This window comes from Neodiprion lecontei, chromosome 5 (genome assembly GCF_021901455.1).
Source record: "Neodiprion lecontei isolate iyNeoLeco1 chromosome 5, iyNeoLeco1.1, whole genome shotgun sequence".
In the NCBI taxonomy this organism is placed as follows: Eukaryota; Metazoa; Arthropoda; class Insecta; order Hymenoptera; family Diprionidae; genus Neodiprion; species Neodiprion lecontei.
This window is the reverse complement of record NC_060264.1, coordinates 3,447,248-3,467,063: the sequence shown is the minus strand read 5'-3', so window position 1 is coordinate 3,467,063 and position 19,816 is coordinate 3,447,248. Positions and strand designations below refer to the sequence as shown.

Here is a 19,816-nt window from a genome sequence, read left to right as displayed (position 1 = left end):
CATTTTCACTCCGTTACTTAATGGAAATTCAAACTACTACAGGACTCATAACTAACATGCTATGAATTATATCTGTACAATTACCCGTTATCGCGCTTGGACTTTCTTGAGATTTATCTAGGTTGAGACAAAATAACTTTCGTTAATAATCTATAAATTAAATATAGTATAGCAACATAAAGAAGAGTCGACTGGATGTTGTATTTATTGTACATAGGTAAAGGTATATATTTTACCCTATAATTTCATTGATATTGTAATCTTGTTGTTATATTGCTTAAAGTGACGAAATACTTACTAAACGATGATAACAGAAACATATTTGAATTTACGTCAACTATAAACGTTATAATTATATATGTCAAGTTACTTAGGTTATTTCGCAATATTTATTTAATTTTTCTATCTTTTACTTCTTACAATAATTATCAACATGCAATAATAATCAATACAAAGAATAATACAGCAACGTGCGTTTCTTTAAGAGTTTAAATAGTATTATTTATTGATAGATATATACATGTTCTTAGGTGGATCTTTTTTTGTAACGTAATTTGATTTGGCGGTATTAAAATCCAAGTAAATAATGTAACAGTATTACTTTGATTCGATTATGGATTTTTCTTTAAAATTTAACACATCAGCATACTTATTTTCAATAAAAAAAAATTACAACACTTGACGATACTTACAATTAGGTACACTGCTATTGTACATCAGTACTGCAGAGCTTTCTTGATTTTTTTCACCAATTGGATGAACAATCGCACTAAATTATGAAATGTATGGTATGCGTACGTTTTGGAAAAAAGACACTTAACGATATTTGACTATATTTTTATATTTTTATAACGTTCGATGACAGCCAATTGATTTTAAAGTTAAAAATACTCTGTAGTACATGTATACAGTAGGCATGGGGCTATAAAGTGTAGTTATCTTGTTTTGAGTTCTAACACAGACTAATAAAAAAATCGGAAATCAAAAAAAGGTGGATTACAAATATTGATACACCTCACGGTTGTTATAAATAGTTGTAGAGAAATCAAATGTTCACGCTAAAATAAAAATGACAGTAGTCACTAGTGCTCTAAAAAAACTTCCAGTATCTGAAACGTAAGTGTCCAAATCGCTGCGCGAACTGTATTCTCTATTTCGATCATTTACTTGACTGGGATCACTTGATTAATTTAGAGTTAATGAACTTATCTGGTTGTCATTTCAAGATTTCATCTTGCATATTTATGTTTCATCAGCAAGTCTTGTTTTGATACATTTGCTATCGTTGCATCTAATATAATCTATAATGAATATCTAATCCAATCTATTTAAATATCCTATTAAATTATAATTATTTCTGCACAATAGTATCTAATGATGTTATTAACGTGTATATTTCGAATAAAATGTGCAAATCATATTTCTTTACTTTTTAAATGTAATATTGGTTCTATTTTTCATCAATTCATCTTCAGAACAGATTTGTGAATAAATCTGTACATGATTTCATTTTGCAATCCTAAGTAATATTCTTTATCTAACAAAAAAATTGAATGAATAAATACAAAACTTTTTAAATTTGCCTAGGTCGTTTGAGAAAAAGAATCCATAGTTTTTCCAGCATATGTACATCGTTTATTCGTTTTATACAACAAATTTTTAAATCATAATTAGTTACCCACAATACGTCTTTACAGTGTATAATTTAAAATCCAGGATCCCATTCGCATTTCTGCTCTTCGTCAACCAAATTGTAGCAAACCAGGGTATCACCAGACTGAAATTGAACCTCAGGATCCTTCAGTCTGAGACCGCATTCCACCCCATTTTTAATGGTTTCAACTTCAGACTTGATATGCCTTAACGATTCTAACGGACCTGTAAATCAAGATATCTGAGTAGCCTAATTTTCTAATAGATTTCCTAACTTACAATCTGATGAATATGTGTATATTTCTCACCTGAGTGAATCACTTCCTTTCCACGCACTAATTTGAATAATGCAGATTTTTTTAGCATTCCTTTTACGCATCGACATCCAGCTACGTAAGCTGTTTTCTTTCTCTCAGATATCTCAAATTGTTGCAAAACATTTGCTTCACCTAAATTAACAAGCTTTTTTTATCAATATTTTCGAACTTTATTCACCCAAAATAAAAATTTTTATCGATAATAACACACCAAGAATATCTTCTCGTTGAACCACGGGCAGCTTTCTACTTATTTCATCTTTTAAATCGTCGATTAGTTTGTAGATGACGTTAAATGGCCGGATCTGGACACCATTCTCCTTGGCTAGAATTCCAACTTTACCTGGTGTCTCAACGTTGAAGCTATATATTATAGCTGGAATGTGATACAAGCAACTAACGATTGACATTGCAAATAGTGAGTATATTAAATTTTGTATCATACTTTTCACAAAGATTCGATTTTGTTTTTTTCTTTAAAAAATCCCTGGCTTTCCTCAACCATTTCTGTGATGTAAAATTTTTTAACGATTTTTCTTAATGTCCAGGAAGAGTAATCACTCACCGTTAAATGCATCCGCTAAATCAATATCGGTCTCTGTGACGTTTCCAACACCGTAATGAATTAGGTTAAGCTGGCACGCGTTTGTGCTAGAGTAAGTATCCAGTACGTCTAATATAGCTTCAACAGATCCACCAACATCGCCTTTGATGATGACGTTAACCTTGAGCGATCCGTCATCGCGGGGTTTTTCCTTTTGTCGTGGACCGGTCGCTCTCATTTTATATCTTATTCCCAACGCTCTTTTTTTCAATAAATTTTCTCTGTATTCCTAAAATCACAAACTGTTGAACAAAGATTTTGCCGTAGATTTTATAGGATTTAACTTACAACAAGGTGTTGCTGGTGTCTTTCCTCTGCAGCTTTCGCGTGCTCCTTGGCTTTCTTCTCAAACTCCTGACTCATCCTGTACTTGATTACATCTTTTGCTCTCTTTTCGCTTTCAACTTCAAGTATCTCATCCCCAGCAACTGGCATCTCGCGCCATCCAATGACCTGCACAGCATCGGACAACTTACCTTCCATCACAGGTTTACCATCTTCATTAAACATTGATCTAACTTTGGCCCAGGCTTTTCCACACACTAAATAAATAATTTTTGTATGATAGATCCACTTTGAAGCAACTGCCACTCAATTATAGAAAAATCTTTTGTTGCAGTACCGAGAATAGATCCTTTTCTGAGGGTTCCACGCTGAATCAATACAGTTGCAAGCTTCCCACGTCCTGGATCATTGGATGCCTCAATTACAACTGCTTCCACAAGACCTGTAGGATCTCCCTGGAGACTCATCACTTCTGCTTGCGCTGCGATTGCTTCAGTCAGGTCGGTCAAATTAATTTTTTTCAGCGCTGAAATATTTATGCTCTGTACGTCTCCACCTAGATCTTCTACTTGTATGCCATTTTGTGCCAGCATTGCCTTTGTCCGTTCCTAAAAACGAGAAGATTAAATCATCCGTTATTAATGGATACCAGTGAATGCATCTCCGATTTGGCGATACTAACATACGGTTAATTAATTTTGTGTGTGACAAACACTAAGAAGTTGCTTCGTTTACAACGTTTACCTACAATATCAGCATCTGGCTTATCAATCTTGTTTATTGCTACGATTATCGGCACTTTAGCGTCCTTTGCCATTCGAATGCTCTGAATTGTTTGTTCCATCACTCCATCATCCGCGGCTACCACTAGAATAACAATATCTGTAACATGTGCACCTCTAGCTCTCATTGCGCTGAATGCCGCGTGTCCAGGAGTGTCCAAAAAAGTTATCCTTTCATTGGTGTCAAGGGTAACTGAAATGAGAATCACGATAAGTCTTACAAACAGATACATGACAGTATAATCTTTGCACTCAATGTGACTTGAAATATACAAGTCCTCACCATTAAACGCTCCAATGTGTTGAGTTATCCCACCAAACTCAGAGTCCACAACTGCTGTGCTACGCAGCGAGTCTAAGAGTGTTGTTTTTCCATGGTCAACGTGGCCCATGACTGTAACTACTGGATGACGTTTTATCAGAACAGCCGGGTCTGGTGGAGGCCTGAATAATGCGACTGCTTACAAATCACATTTAATTCATAACGCGATCTATGCAGCAGACTCTCAAAGATTTTTGAATGAAGAGTCAGGCAAAACCATTTAATTACAAGAAGCTTTGGTATGGAAATGAAATTATTTTAGAATAGATATTTACCGCCTTAGTGCATCCTTATTGGTGTCATCAGCAGATTCTGTATTTTCACTGGGTTGCGATACGCATTCAACTTTTCTACCAAATATTTTAATGATTTCTCGGATTTCTTTCATATCATCTATAACAGAGTTGCGGTTTTTATAGAATCTATTACCACCCGTAAATTCCATAGCCTCAAATACTAAGCTTATATCCTTTTCTGCAGCTTGCGCCACTTCTGCGACAGTCATATTCTTCCATATTTTTACTGCCTCTAGCTGTTGCGTTTTCGATTTTGAGGGGTATAGAATAGGGCGTATCGATCTCTGTAATTTTATAATTACTCCTTCAGAGTCAATCATGAAATTTGAGATATACAAAGACCATGAACTAGGTATCACAATTATTTAGACTCTCAATATTTATCTAATAAATAACATACCGCATCCACAGCTTTTTTACGTCTACACCATATAGTTGCATGAAATAACTGGCGTTGATCCGAAGTTATTGTCAATCCTTGATTAATATTAATTCCAATGACTTTATCTTTAGTTATGTCGTATAATCTCCGATAAAAACTGTAAGAGAAAGAAGCAACATTTAAAAGTTACAGATTTGTAGGCTAGGTGTGTTTAGGTTAGGTCTTACGTGAGTTGATAATTAAAACGTGTAGAGGTACAATTGTCAAGTATAAGCATAGTGAAGTAAAAATCATAGGAAATAACTATCTTTACGTTATGTTCGTTCTAATTATCAACAAATAAAAGTCTCACATTGGTTTCATTTGCTTTCGAATTACAAGGGCCGCCATACTTGACATAACACACTTTTTCGGATTGAACGCAGAACCAGCAGCCAATAACATCGCAGCTTTTTCGAAGCGCGAGTTCCACCGCGCTGAAGACGAAACAATGTTCAATACCGTTGCCGCGCCGCGCTGTAAATGCGCATGTCCGTACCTAAGGTAGTTAAATGTACCTTAGTCTATACCGTCTATACGTATTCCGTAATCTGCGTGACCCTGCATGAGTGACGAACAGCGCTCAGTGTTTCACGGTGCTGCGAGTTGCCTGTACGAAACTGGATAATCGGTGTAGTTGTATGACTTGTAATGATTGTGATTTTACTTACGTCGCAAACCGTATTTAGTTTCGCATGCCTTACTGCAGATAGCTAACCGAGAGTGTTTCACGTAAAAACTTTCATAATGGTCTCCGAAGCGTTGATAACTTCATTGCCGCATGAGGTAATCGAGTACATGCTGGAGCGTGAAAATGTCAAGATGACTGACATCATAAACCTCGCCTTGACTTGCAGACACTTGTATATAATAATTACAGGGAGCAACAAACTCTGGAGAGCGAAATTTTTCCAAAGGTATTTCAGTCTCAACAAACACGCCGACATTTCAAAATATTATATATACCGTCCAATTTAAATACCAAACACCTGCAAAACAAATAGATTTTCAGTTTTAACAAATTCAAACATAGTAGTGAATTATGTGATCAGCTTATATTCAATATGTCCTACAATATTCAATATTTTTTTCTTTTACACCTCGAGCATGGTATAAATAAATTACTGTAGTCGCCAATCTATTGCTACCATGTTACATCCTTCTGTTTATACTTATTACCCTTTATTTACAGAGAGACAAACTCTCATACAGGGTATAATCTTTAGATTTACTCATATTTGGGATAAGCTCGCATTTCCTTGACGCTATAACTATTGATCCAAAAATTGTAAGATCAAAAAAATTCTAGAGTCAAGTATTAGCCCTTTAATCATTGTTGAAAATCACATAATCTTGAAAGGTCTATTCGATTCAATTGAAAATAAAATTTTCTCATTTATCAGGTGGCCAGATCTAAAAGAAATTTACGAAACAACCGAGAGGACCAAACCACGAGTGTCGAATTGGTTGGACGAGATAAAGAAATCTGTAATGTACAGAAAGAGATTGCAGCATCAACTGTCTCTCATGTCTGCCAAGTATTATAGAAAACAAGAGCTTTCTAATTCCGATTTGATTGAATTCGATGCGCCAACGAATTTGAAAAACGAAGAATATTTACTGGCATGCCATTTCCTAATTGACGAGCTTATTACCCTTATCAATTGTCCAACAAAGTAGGTTTTGCCATTGATGCTTTTTTAACTTTACAAAGAAATTCAGTTTACTCTATAGCATAATTATTGTTGACACAATTAACATACTAGCATCTCAAATCATCTGTTTCAGAAGAAGCAACCTGACCCACAAGTACTATGCTTACAAAGTCATAAGATACCTTCGACAGAATTGCTTGAGAGAAGAGTGGCAGGCATATATTAATCTTCCAGCAAAAGACCAGATTTTAGAACGAGGTGCCGTTTTAGTTGCTCAATGGAGTCAGCCAGAGTTGCGAATTTCTTACTCGTCCATATCTGCGACATTGGATAGGATCGCTGAACAAGTCAAAGAACATCTGAGGGAGCAGAATCCTTCGCATCCAATTTTTTCAACCTCCAAAGAACAATTCGAATTATGGAAATTGGCCAACATTGATGACAATCAATGGAGCGGTGTAAATTCGAGACAAGTTATCACCGCACTTTGTGAAGTCATGTTCAAGCGGCTTTGTTTCCACGGAAATAGCGAGATGTTCTATTCGTCAGAGAATTCTTTTATTAACAGGGTGAATTTAAAAAAATAATCTTCTGATTTCTCATTGATACAAGCCGTTTTTTTTTTTGGTTCTTGTAAACGATTGGAAGTGAATTGTTAAAAAATTTCCAGGTACTTGAAAAAAAACATGGTATTCCCATTACATTGGCAATAGTGTTTGAAAGTATAGCACGAAGGCTTGGAGTTCGGTGTGAGCCAGTCAGTTTTCCTGCGCACTTTTTGTTACGTTGGAAGGAGAAGTAGTAAGAAAATATCTGTTACTCTTTTTTCGATCGTTCGTACCAGTCCCCAATGATTATAATCCCAACTTCTTTCTTTTTCAGTACCCTCCCAGAATCGGAAGAAGATGAAAGTTTTTACATAGATGTATTTTATGACGGGCAACTACTGACCAAAAACAGTTGTCCTAAAATTAGCGGTACGTCACGATGTCCCATTCAACGGTATAACATTCACAATGCCGCCACTGCCATAGAGGTAATACAAGTGTTCTAATTGCATGTAATAGAGTTATCAGATTAGTAGCAGTATCGAAAATCAAAAGAGTAATTCACTTTTACCTGACGCACATGTCCAGGTTATCGGACGTATGGCAAATAACTTGGAAGTAGCTGGACGGCAACGCACTCAACTCAATAACAGAGCAGCTCGTCTCCGTTCAGCCTTAGAGCTTTTACATCTTGTACAGCCATACGATACAAGTACCATATTACATCTTGCTCGCTTTTACATGCTCCATCAGATGGATCTAGCAGGTTTAGTCAACACGCTTAACACGATACAACGGGTAACTAAATATTATGGTAGTGTTGAAATGTGTTTATAATCGAACTTGTTCAGCTAGTTTCATACTTAACATGTTGAAGGATCTCGAGATTGGGTCAAGAGGACAGGCTAATCATATTTTACAAATGCTCCACGACTATGAACGGCACATGAAGGATGTTCCTGAGGTGAGAAACAATTGCCAATGATTCTCACATGAAAAATATAATAATCGGTTTGTTGATTTATGAATCTATTTCAATTTTATTGTAGGAACACATATTACCAAAAAAGAGAAGACCGGAAGTATTGTATGCCATTGGACTGATCATGAAACACCGAACTTATGATTACTTGTGTGTAATAACTGGATGGGATCCACATTGCGCAGCTACGACGGAATGGATGACCGAGATGGGCGTAGACGAACTTTGCGGTGGATCAAATCAGCCCTTCTATAATGTATTTGCTGAGGATGGGTCGTCACGTTATGCTGCCCAAGGTAAAACGCTTTGCAAAGAATGTTATGCTTTCTTCCATTTGATGGTTATAGTGTTCGTATCAATGAAAAATTCGCTGACGAATGCTTTCAACGATATTATACATATTACCCAAACTTCGCATCAGCGAGACTTCGCATTGGTGTCTCAAGTCAATAAACAAGTAACAATATTTGAATCTTGTTTTTATGATTCAGAGAATTTGATGCTTGCCTGCCCACCGAAGTGGGTAAATCATTACGAGATTGGAAGGTATTTCTGTAGATTTAATGAAACCCATTATGTACCAAACGAGGAAAAAGCAAGGGAGTATCCAGAGGACGAAGAAATACGAGTTCGCATAGTGGAAGCTAATTATATTCAGTAAGTACTACGTGACTACTGTCTAATTGTTTGTAACTTCACCAAATCTTATCCTCGTATTAACTACATCAAATCGCCAGGATCACCCGGTAATCTGTGCACTTTTTCTTTTCCCCTACAAAAAATGCATATCTCATTTATATTTGCAGATAAACTGGGAAGAATCACACTGTAGAGAATGTACTAATATATATGTACACTATCTGACCATTTTCCAATCTGACTATACGTTCTATTACAATAGAAACAACTGTTAGTTGTACGAGTTATTCCCATTCATAGGTTAACGTAGGGAAGTTAAATAAATAAATAACATGTTACAAGCGTACTAGTGGCTGAAAAATTTGACTGTGTGCGCTATTTTAATAACAGAGCCCAAGAAATGCAACTCAAGATGGTTACACCAAATTGAAAATTCCTTGTCAAACCTCCGGAACAATCAATAGGCATTCGTTGGTTTATTTATTTAGCGAGCAGTTTATCCTGGATGTTCCAGTTTTGGAGTCCAATCCCAGAGTTTTACGGACGTGAACTTTATTTCATACTGTAAATACAATATTCACATCATATACTCATACTCTGAACCAGGATTGTCGATTCGAAATGACTGAGTCCAGGGCAGTGGCACTCAAGCACAAGTACACAGCCACCAAAGAGTCACTTTGCCCATTGGATGAAAGCATAATTATTCTCAATAGTGTTGAAGTTTCATTCAAGACTGATTGCCTGAAAGCTCAGAATAACTTGAGTTAAAAATCCAAACAAAACTAGATTAAGCATTCTGCAAGTATTTTACAAAAGTATAAAAATAAATGCGACTAATGTACTGATACAATATTTGGTTTACTAATAAATATAGATGATGTAGCATCCGAAGTTAGGCGTGCACTAGCGCCTATAAAAACACTTGTATTGCGTCATATGGCAATTGTTTTTTACTCAATTTGTTTAGTTAGATGCAAGTAGTATGGTTATTGTTAATCATGCACGTCATTATTATTTAGCATTAGATTCTTTCACGTTTTGATCAACGCTATGAGACTATTTGTTGATTTGATTGTCAATCATTTCGTTTCATATAAATAGGGACAATACATCACAGTCAAAAATATATTAAAGATTAAGACTACAAAATATACGAACAATGATAATGAACAAAAGTCAAATAATCAGTAAAAGTGTTGACCTTACAAAGAGATTAACTTCTGACAAGCAATGAGGGTGAAATTTCCCCCAAAAAATCTTGTACTCTTGGAGCAGACTGTAAGGATCGAAGCCCTTCAACGTTCATTTTTATTTGTTTAGTTCAACTTAATTACTTTCGTAACACAATCATTTCATGCAGAATTGTTTGATCTTTAATTGAAAAAAAAATAAATAAAAAATTTCACTAGCTTTAATAGAATCCGATATTTTTGAAATGGATTTTCCACTGGGTATATTTACACTCATTGCCACGAAAGGTAAACGGTTTTGATTATTAACAAGTTATTATAACGCGAAAACACTATACTATGCCTGTGAGAGGACAAACTTACACATTAGGTATTGATCAAGAAACATTGTTTTAAAACCACAGATGTCAAACATTATAATCTTGCCTATAAACTTTAACAAAGTACAATTTTTAGAATGTATACTCAAGGAACAACCCAGTTTTACGTGTATAAGAAAAAATATGGTAATTGACAACGCAAACAAATGATAAAAACTGTTGTAAAATATTCATGTCATCAGTGGTATTATGTATTGTAATATACTTTTCTCTTCCTAGATCCAGAAATTGATGTTTCATTCGTATTGGTCACCTTCAATTGGCTAGTTTACTTGGAATTAAATTTTAATTGCTAATTGCAACGATCGTGTTCATCGTTGATTACAAACAATAGGGCAGAAAAATATTAAAATGTTTCATTTGTAATGCTTTATTCAAACCATATTTTATTCATTTGTAAATAAATAATTTTTGCAGTATTTATGAAATCTAACATCAATTTGCAATTATTTTCTTCTCTATTTATTCGTCCTTAAACATCCACAAAAAGTGTACAATATGCACAGCGCGAGGAACACTTAAATTATTCTGAAATTGACGATATCAGTGTTTCTAATGACCTATTACACAAATTTCGAACATACTTCAAAACATCTCTTCTTGCCATCAACTCTATTGCAATACATTGTAAAGTCTATGAATTTATAATTAAATTGAATAGTAGGAAAATTAATTGCTTGTAGAAGTTATATTTAATGTACTGTAATTAGCACATAACGATTCTGTAATTTTCTTCTAACCTGAAATCAAATTGCAGATTGTTAATATCCTTTTTTCCGTGTTTACAAAGTGAGTATAAAATGGTTGAGAAACAAGTATCAGATATATTTCCATTCAGTCAGTTGGACTCACCATGTTTATGCGGTTGATACAATGGTGGAGACCAGCTATAATTATTGCAGTTTGAAATAGGGTCGGGAAGTAAATTACTACCCAGCGAAGATGTTGATGGTCCCTCATAGCCCAGGGAAAGTGGAGATGGTACAGAATTACTTGAACAGTTACTGTTCTTACATTCACCAGCTAAATTTTGCCTACAAATAGAGTAATTGGTTTTGCGGAGAGAACGAACAATAAATGAGTAATCACTTATTTTGAAACATTTGAAATCTGCTGATGAGAATTAGTATCGTAAGTACCTCAGTTTGACAAGGCAGGCGGCCGTATCTTCTTGCAAACAAGGTGATAATTGAATTGTTTCCAACAATTTTTCGAACTCTGATATTTTCGTCCTGTCTTGATCACCAGCAGTTTTACCAATAGATAACGGCAATGATTGTTGCAGAGACGAAATGTGTCTTGACATAATTTTATTGCTGCCAAGAGCCACTGCGACAGAAAGAGAAAGCAATGACAACCTCTCGATGGCTTGTAAATAATTCCAAAATACAGTTAGTTGTATTATAAAGCATCATTAAAGTGAAGAATTTAGAGACTGCTAATCCTGTGCATATTTTTGTAACAGGCACTCTACGGGTACGTGAATTTGAGTGGATCTAGCGCCATGAGAATATATGTATCTCCTTTGTCAGAGGAAGCCGTTCAATGTACAAACCATAAGACACACAAAACCCCATTAGATTGATCATCTTCAGAAGTCTTTAGTCAATGTTAAAAGTAGCATAAATTTTAACTGATACTGGAATAATTGACTTATATTACATGAGAAAAAAGCTTGACAACAGCTTTGTTAGCAAACTTACAATCTGGTACCATCAGGTCAGATGTTGTAGGCACGTTGGTATCCATACTTTGACTTCCTGATGCCTTTGCCACGTCTTTTTCGCGATCTACTGAGTTTGAGCACGTTGTAGGTTCGGACCTAGTTGTCTGAATTCCTGAAGCGATAGCTTTGATACTATCTTGATGAAAAGTATTATCAGCTTGATGTACTTCAGGCCTTTGATCGGATGGCAGTTGAGATTGACATAAATGTGCAATCGAATGAGACTTATGCGGACCCGGGAAATTTGGGCCAGTGTGCAAGTCGTCCAACTCAGAATGCTTGTGTGTGCAATTGGCTGCAGTGTGAGAGGGAGTCATTGTGCCTTGACGCATTGATACTGATCCAGTGTGTTGCAATGTTGCCGGAACATTTTTAGAGTCACAATTTTCATCCGGATGATGGTTTAGAACCAATGATGAGGACCACAAAGACGGGTCGCTCCAGGCAGACTTCCGATCTTGCATTTCAAACAAGTGAAGAAGCATTATTTCATCCTCCAAGCCATCACCTCTTCGTAACCTTGTTAATCAAAATGTAATTACGTATTATTATGTATATTCCTATAACCATTAACCCTCCATGGTCACATGTTCTAACTGTAACATGCTGGTCACACGGGGACACAATGACCCCAGCCGTGTTTGAACATCTGCTGCGTTGACCGTATCGTTTCGAATGACTCATAAAAATTCAGGATATTAGTTTGAACATTCTAGAATGTGAAATTGACGGTATTGTATATTAATCGAATTTAAAAATAGCGAAAAAAAATCAACAAGGAGTCAATGCGTAAAAAATGCCATTTTTTACTTAAAAAATCATAACTCTTGCAATTTTAACTTTTTTTTTTCATAACATTTTAGGGTGATACTCTTGAGATATGATAATTTGAGGAGAAAAATAGCTCCATAGCGAGCATTCCAAAACTGGTATTTATTCTACTATCTGGAGGATTCATTTCGGAGTGAAATAAAGTAGCGCTAGACGGTAGGCTAATCACCTTCGCCAACAACTTATAGTAGTTTTAACTTAAAGCTGCATATGGGATCGTTTAGACCTCTGGTGACCACAAAGGGTTATGATTGAGAAAGGTCTATTCTCCCAAATTACAGGTATACCTGGTAGCATCTCTGAAATTTTCACGAGCCTCTTGCGGGTCGACTCGTTTTCTGGGTAACCATCCAACCAATGACTCCGCAGCCTCAACATCATTTTCTCCTTAAACCAAAACACTAAACCTTTTCAATTCATTGAATTTAGTGTGACTCATGTGCGCAAGTATGCCTAGGCAATAATGCGTATTGCATAAAACACACGTCAGTACTTGGGTAAACCTATTTCAAAAGCATACCAAGGGATAATAAAACAGAATCATTTGCAAGTAAATATCGATCACGGAATTCCTGAATTTAATTTTTGCTACACCACACTCCCACGTTTTCCTCGCTTTTCGGTGCGTCTAAACAAAGAGTGAAGTAGTACTTTTAAACCCTAGGGAATAAAAGATTACTCTTAAAACTACGTTTAGTGGGGGGTGGGGGGGAGCTCGGAAAACATGGTGTATCGTGTACTATATATGACAAATCTACCCGAAATTTCTTAGTGGACTCACTTTTGAATATTGGGTTCGTTACAAAATTTCATTCAAACCAGGTATTGCTATTCAGTTTAAAATTATATGTAAGTAGACACTCCAAAATTGCTGTCAAAAAGCGAAGTAGGTTAAAAGGCCGATTGGTCGCCTACAGGTAGATACACAGAGTTTGCCAACTCTGACCATTTAATTTCAACTAGTTGATTAATGCACATAAATATGGGTAATATTGGAAACTCCGACAGAAAGTTTTCAGAGTTAGATGCGAAATACAGTAAATTTCGGTATCTCTTGCTTTGGTTTACATAATCATAGAATCTGAATAATTGAGCAACGAAGTCGCCAGAAATTTTCAAGTCAATCCCTCTAAATATTCTTAGGAAAGAGTGTAGGATGGTTGGAAGCGAGATCTTCCTTGACACGTTCCCCTTCCTGTTTTTCGTTAGCGGGCTTCTCATTTTCAGCATCTTTATCTAACTCAGGGTCACTATCGCGCCAGTTGCGCACAAGCTGCCTATCCTCAACTGAAGATCCCCCGTTGGAGCTATCACCTAGGTCATTAATCCATAGATTACAGTACGACCGTGAGATGTGAAATTTTCCCATTTGTCTGCTTAGATAAATGCATACAATTATACATTTGCCGATATTACACAAATGTATGTACATACATACGTGAATATTTTAAATATATCTACCCTGGAGATGAAATACATTTTTTTGTGTATAGATGCTGCGAGAGAGTTTTCTAGGTACATTGAGTTCTACATTCTCTTACCGGACATAGTTTCGTCATCAACGTCATTTTCATCATTAGAATTGTCGTCCAAGATTCCCAGATTAGTATCATGGTGGTCACAGTCATCCAAATATATGTCGTGTTCGCTGAGTTCCTGTAACAAACGATTCAAGCACCGTAAGTAAAGCATAATACTGACAATGAACCCAAAATGACTTGTAAAATAAAAATCTACATCCAGTTCAATTTAAAACACAGGATTACTATGTTGGGCACACTTGCAATTTAAGTAAAAGTTCATTCTGCGTGTTGAATACTTAGTGGGTAGCTATTGAATTCGTAAATTTACGCCAAACACAACTGCGATTGTTCCATACGTTTATTGAATAAAGTACCCGAATATTACGAACGTGATAGCCTGATTGACTGTAATTTTTTGGAGAAACGTTATAAATTATCCTTACGCCGCTATCACTGCTACTGCTGCTGGACGAAAGTGTGGAAGGCTGCTGATTGAGCATGGTAGGAGAGGAGCGGGATGGAACTGGTGAATGGCTCACCAAGGCCTGACAATCTCCTGCTGGTCCATCAGTTTGACAAGATCCTCCGTTCCTTGGAGACCTTGTTGCCGCGTTTATACTACCAGCTCTTTGCTGTTTCATGCTTGTTTTCGAAGAAGGTGAAGACAATGTGGAAACTGAACCAAGAAGTCGAATATTTTTTACGTCTCTCAGCTCACGCATTGGCAATAGCTGTGCCGTGCTGCTAGGAAGGATTCTGCTTTCACTCCCTGTGCCAGTTAGACTTCCATTAGGCACTATATTCTGTATTGACCTGAAAAAAGGATATCAACAGTGATAGAGTATTGAAGTTGGCACCTTCTTTATAAGATACCTGATTCTAGAAGGCAGCATCTTTGTGTGCGATTTTTTTTTATCAGAGTTACAAGCTGTGAGAGGCAAACAGAGGAATGAAAGAAAGAAGATTTAAAAAGGAAAAACGAGAAAGCTAGAAACCTGGTGGAAGTAATGTTAACCGGTGAGAAGGGATCAAAAATACGCAATTGGACGCAGTTGGGACTGAGAAGAGGGTCTCCTGCGCCCGGGACTTGCTGCTGCTGGGTGGAGGATGTTCCAATGGATTCAGCTGATGGATCACATATAGTAGCTCCGCTACTTGCTCTTGTAGCCGTCACGGCATTCCGTGATATTTCTATAGCTAATCGCTAAACAAAAATAAATTGATTATGTTACGAATAAAATATTGATTGGAAATAATTAATCTGTTGGTGATTAGCTGGAAGTTTCTGTTCCACATAAATAGAATATGTTTCTGAACCGTGTGATTGGAATATTGAAAGCTCTTATTACCTCTTTCAGCTCATTTATTTGCGTCGCATACTGATTCTGAACTGTGACTAATTGACTGATGTACCACTGCTGATCTCTACAGCGTTGAAAAAATGTTGGTGGTCTCACTTGGAATCTGAGTAACATTCAAGGATTAGAAACATTCTACGGCTTCAAATTTTCTGCTGTTAGGTAAGGTGAATTCAATTCAATCAAATTTTGAGTAAAATGTTTGTTCTCGTTATGTTTGACTTTCAAAAATGTTGTCACAATGTTCATATAGGAGGAAAACAAGAAACGCACCTCAATATCAGCGTGTCCAATTCTGTGTTCAAATATCCCTCAGTCGCAAGTAAGTCCAGTCTAAAGAATCTATTATAGCCCCAACATTCTCCAATTTCGAAGTCAGAGGCAAACTCTCGTACTATATTTTTACTAGTATCCCTGGAGCCCTGATGTATCATTTCAACTCTATACTCATACCTACGATTGGAGTGAAAGTGTAAATTCGTTAACGTATAGTCCACCTGAGTTAGTCTATAATATAAAGTGAAAGTGCCTTACTTTGACGTTTCCGGCAATCCAGCGCTGAGCTCTAAAAAGACGGAAAGGTAATTCCCTCTGACTACTCCATTTCCATCCGGATAAACTTTTAACCGCCAGCAAAGTCCATTGACATGCAGCGGTGCCGAGTAGACCGGATCTGCCTTCAGTTGCAATTGAGTAAACTGTTGCATTGCAAATGTCGCGCTATCATACCCCGGCACTATTTCACTGAAGCGCAAAACATAATTGCATTAAAATTAAGGCAACACTAGACTTGATACATGGCAATAGTCCAGATAGGTGTAATGTCATTATAATTACAATGCTGAATACGATAGAAGCGCAGATTTATTTTGAATAGATGTATCTACTCTGTGCACTGTCAAGCAGCCGAAAATCTGTGTACCTGTGAAAATCGGCAGGTACAGGTGCAGTGACGAAACTAGCCATTGGTTTTTTTCGGACTTGATGTATCATTCGGGAGAGCTCTGCACTTTTTACAATAAGTTCTGAACGGGTACACGAATGAAGCTGGTGTTCAACTTCTTGCAGCAGAGCTTCGAGTTGTTCAGTTTCTTGAGTGAGAGAATTCTTCTGACCCATCAAAGTCAAAAGTTTGGCCTTTAATTGAGAATCGAGACGAGCAATCATTAACTCAACAGCATTCCTTATCTCGCGCACTCGCTCATCTTTTGCTGCTCTCACAGACTCGACATTCCTTTCCTGTATTGAAGAAATGTAAAAGTTATTCAAGCACCCAAACTGCCTAAAATAGAGGCATTGTGAAGTTTTTTACCATAAAGTACACAACTGCGCATTTTGCTGCGCTAGACTTCGGCACATGGCGGAGGTAGCTTATCCATTCATATCCGTATAAACTTACCACTTCTTGTACAAGACTTATGAGTTCCATAAGCCGTCGTTTTAGCTGTCCAACTTCGTCCTTAATTTGAGTAACATGCTGCTCATAAACTTCCTCCAAGGGTTTAAATGTATGTCCAGAATGAGTACCCCCCCACAGAGCACACTGATGGCAGATACAGCGACGGCAGGTCCAACAATAGACTGATAATTTTTCATGATGCGTTGTGCACCTGTCAAGTAATCATTTGTTTAATAAAGACAGCTGTTCTGAATTGGCGAGAGTCTCATAATTATATACAAATTTAACCTCGAGATATCAGTACCTTGAAGCTTATCAAAATAGGGCGAATCGAGATCAATCGTACCTAATGTTACATAGATGCTCAAGAAATAAACAATTTTGAATAGGTATTGATTTGTCGTGCATATCGCAAAGATAATAACAAAGTCAAAGGACATTACAACACAATAAAAATCTCTATTACACTTCTTTTTCTCACTCTCCAACTTTTACTATGAGTTATAGTGAAGGCATTCATCAGCATTAATGAAAATAACCCTTGATCGATAAACAATGATCCTCTTATAAATACGCAAGAGAGTAATGTACAGACAAATAGAATGGCTGAATGTACAGATTCGTAACAAAATTAAATTAGAGTTACAAATTCATAGGACTAATTGATGCACATGTAAACTTTTTACAGTATGAAAATACTCAAAATATAGGTATGCAGTACAAAACGGCGCAGGATGAAAAGAGAAAAAAAGAAGAACAGGTGTCATTGCCATCTCAGATTATCTTCTCTAACGAAGTGAATCTGACGATTGTTACTCCAGTACATTGTTTCAAAAAAGATAAGGCTGATTGGCTGTGTGATCGGTTAGCAAATATTGTAAAACTGAAAACAGATGTAGAATTAGAAGCAAATTAGGGTTCGGAATCTATACCTATCCCTTGATGAGTCTTCGTGACGTGAATTGGATATGCCGACAGCTTGAAGCGTGTCAAGCTGTTGAGTCACTTCTTCTACCCAACGACAATTAACAAGTTCATGGAGATGGAGAGACGCACGACAATGGGGGCACTGGGAACGCTGCTCTGTCAACCAACGCCTGATGCAGACGTAGCAGCACAATTTGCTGCAGTGTGGACAAAGATGAGCGTCCCTCAGCTTTTCCATACAAATGAAACATCGAAAAACTTCTGCCAGTGTCTGGAATCAGATTCATTTGTAAATACTTGCAAGAAATATGACATAGAAAATAATGGCAAATCTTTTCATTTTCAAGGCAGTCTATGATTCTTGATACTGTTGTCAGGGTAAAGATTAAGACTGAGGGTTTAGCATAGCTTAGTATTTTCTTTCTCTAGGAATGCTTCACAAGCTTACTGAGCTTGGCAGCTGCAAACAAAGCTGTTCCATTTTGATGCCTAAAAACAGGGTTGAACCCCAAAAATTGTGAAGCAATTTTGATCACTTTGAAAAGGTCTATACTGTAAAACTGATGCGATGATTAATGACTATGAAAAAGTTTTTATTCTGCCAATCATTTGTCATGATTATGTTTTGTTAACAATTGAACAGAAAATTGTCAATGACTAATGGACAAACCAACTGATGTAAAATCTTTACCTATTTTCACATACAAACCTCGACGCTGTGGTCATCGGCGCTTTTCATAACAGCAGAAGAGTCTCTGCTTGCCATTTTAACCTTAAAATTTGTGAATAGAACGAGAATAAGTGGATTTCTTCTTCTTCCTTTCCCTTGAGATGATAAACGGGAAATAAGTGGATTTAAATTAACATACTACACTAAATGTCATCACCATCTCTCGTGAATGATGTAAATTGACATTTCAACCAAATTGGTATATTCAATTCCCAACTCTGGATTTACCCTATTTATGCCATGTTTGGAAAAAGTATTGCTCGTTGGTAATACGAAGAATTCCTATCAATCACTGTTCAATTTATCAAAATGTGTTGTTGTCGTTTGAAGTATTACTAGTAAAATTCACAAAAATGCTCTGGGTATCCAATTCATGAAATCCACAGATTACACTTCATCGCTCTTTAACATACCATGTTTTGTACCAGGCAGATTTCATACGGACCATGGCAGTTATTAACCAATCGTACGGTAGGTTTACAGGTTTATCTAAATTTCGCACTCCATCGCGCAGATCGCGTATTACTACATGATGTTAATCCACTGATATAATATACTATAGAGATCCCGTGAAACGTTATTATTCCATAAGTTTCGTCTCAGTGCGTTTGCGTCACTGTGGATTGCGTACTGCGTCCGCATTTAGAGTCGCGTGTAATGCATGCACTAAAGTTAAAGTTTTCGCTGACTAACTTATCGAATATTAATGTTATTTTATATTTTGGCCCATGGGAATCCTCTATTTCTATAGTAGTTATATGTACAGATCAGTGTATTAATCACGGTCTCGCATACAGGTCTGAAAACGGTAGTGGTTAAATTTTGGAGGCTGTCTTTTTCGTTCACACTGACGGCCGAAAGCGCTGACAGATAGGGGTATTTTAATCAATCAAGGAACTGTCAACTTCTTAATACCAGTCATAATAATATAACATAAAACAGCAATGGAATAGGACATTACGTCGTGTACTGTGATTGATATGCGCGGCATCGTGTACAAGATTTGAAATGAACTGGGGGATTTCTCATGTCAACCGATTTCATTAATAAATGGCGAATTCGATTTACAGCAAAAGTGCATGCTAGTACAGTTCCTTAATTTTCTAGCCTCTTCATTGGCTGAAGGCTAGAATATTTGCAGAGAGTGCAACATATTTTTAAATAAATAAGTGAATTGGGTGCATTCCAACCAATACTAGCTCCAGTGCTGGCAACAATCTTTCATCTCTTTTACGCTGCCAAGTT

General features: G+C 36.6%; 3 protein-coding genes across 11 annotated transcripts; 1 reads left to right on the top strand and 2 right to left on the bottom strand.

The window, feature by feature from the left end:
- Window positions 1-752: 752 nt before the first annotated feature.
- Window positions 753-5,129, bottom strand: LOC107217501 (translation initiation factor IF-2, mitochondrial). 2 transcript variants are annotated; one of them, XM_015655059.2, is made up of 11 exons: window positions 4,994-5,129; window positions 4,660-4,798; window positions 4,239-4,543; window positions 3,925-4,085; window positions 3,608-3,834; window positions 3,197-3,467; window positions 2,863-3,116; window positions 2,536-2,803; window positions 2,182-2,346; window positions 1,962-2,102; window positions 753-1,878 (listed from the first exon to the last, which is right to left on the bottom strand). In XM_015655059.2, exons 1-11 carry the CDS (start codon window positions 5,083-5,085, stop codon window positions 1,706-1,708), a joined length of 2,196 nt encoding a protein of 731 aa, XP_015510545.1. In that variant the 5' UTR covers window positions 5,086-5,129; the 3' UTR covers window positions 753-1,705. The 2 variants fall into 2 exon arrangements, with proteins under 2 accessions (XP_015510545.1, XP_046597950.1); XM_046741994.1 differs by lacking the exon at window positions 4,994-5,129 and adding an exon at window positions 4,869-4,989.
- Window positions 5,130-5,220: 91 nt separating this feature from the next.
- Window positions 5,221-14,235, top strand: LOC107217419 (F-box only protein 21). Of its 4 annotated transcripts, none has more exons than XM_046741997.1 (10): window positions 5,221-5,597; window positions 6,084-6,356; window positions 6,469-6,904; window positions 7,006-7,136; window positions 7,218-7,371; window positions 7,472-7,681; window positions 7,761-7,847; window positions 7,933-8,161; window positions 8,357-8,522; window positions 14,128-14,235. In XM_046741997.1, the coding sequence occupies exons 1-10, from the start codon at window positions 5,428-5,430 to the stop codon at window positions 14,147-14,149; spliced, it is 1,878 nt and encodes a 625-aa protein (XP_046597953.1). In that variant the 5' UTR covers window positions 5,221-5,427; the 3' UTR covers window positions 14,150-14,235. The 4 variants fall into 4 exon arrangements, with proteins under 4 accessions (XP_046597953.1, XP_046597951.1, XP_046597954.1 ...); XM_046741995.1 differs by lacking the exon at window positions 14,128-14,235 and adding an exon at window positions 8,895-10,510; XM_046741998.1 differs by lacking the exon at window positions 14,128-14,235 and adding an exon at window positions 10,297-10,510 and having other exon boundaries at window positions 5,222-5,597.
- Window positions 10,524-19,126, bottom strand: LOC107217383. 5 transcript variants are annotated; one of them, XM_046741990.1, is made up of 16 exons: window positions 18,711-19,126; window positions 18,551-18,613; window positions 17,847-18,112; window positions 16,915-17,125; window positions 16,438-16,754; window positions 16,050-16,259; window positions 15,789-15,968; window positions 15,507-15,621; window positions 15,153-15,361; window positions 14,601-14,970; window positions 14,176-14,290; window positions 12,922-13,021; window positions 11,781-12,322; window positions 11,217-11,406; window positions 10,930-11,111; window positions 10,524-10,817 (listed from the first exon to the last, which is right to left on the bottom strand). In XM_046741990.1, the coding sequence occupies exons 1-16, from the start codon at window positions 18,729-18,731 to the stop codon at window positions 10,813-10,815; spliced, it is 3,096 nt and encodes a 1,031-aa protein (XP_046597946.1). In that variant the 5' UTR covers window positions 18,732-19,126; the 3' UTR covers window positions 10,524-10,812. The 5 variants fall into 5 exon arrangements, with proteins under 5 accessions (XP_046597946.1, XP_046597947.1, XP_046597949.1 ...); XM_046741991.1 differs by having other exon boundaries at window positions 18,800-19,125; XM_046741993.1 differs by having other exon boundaries at window positions 18,533-18,613; window positions 18,985-19,124.
- Between the last annotated feature and the right edge of the window lie 690 nt (window positions 19,127-19,816).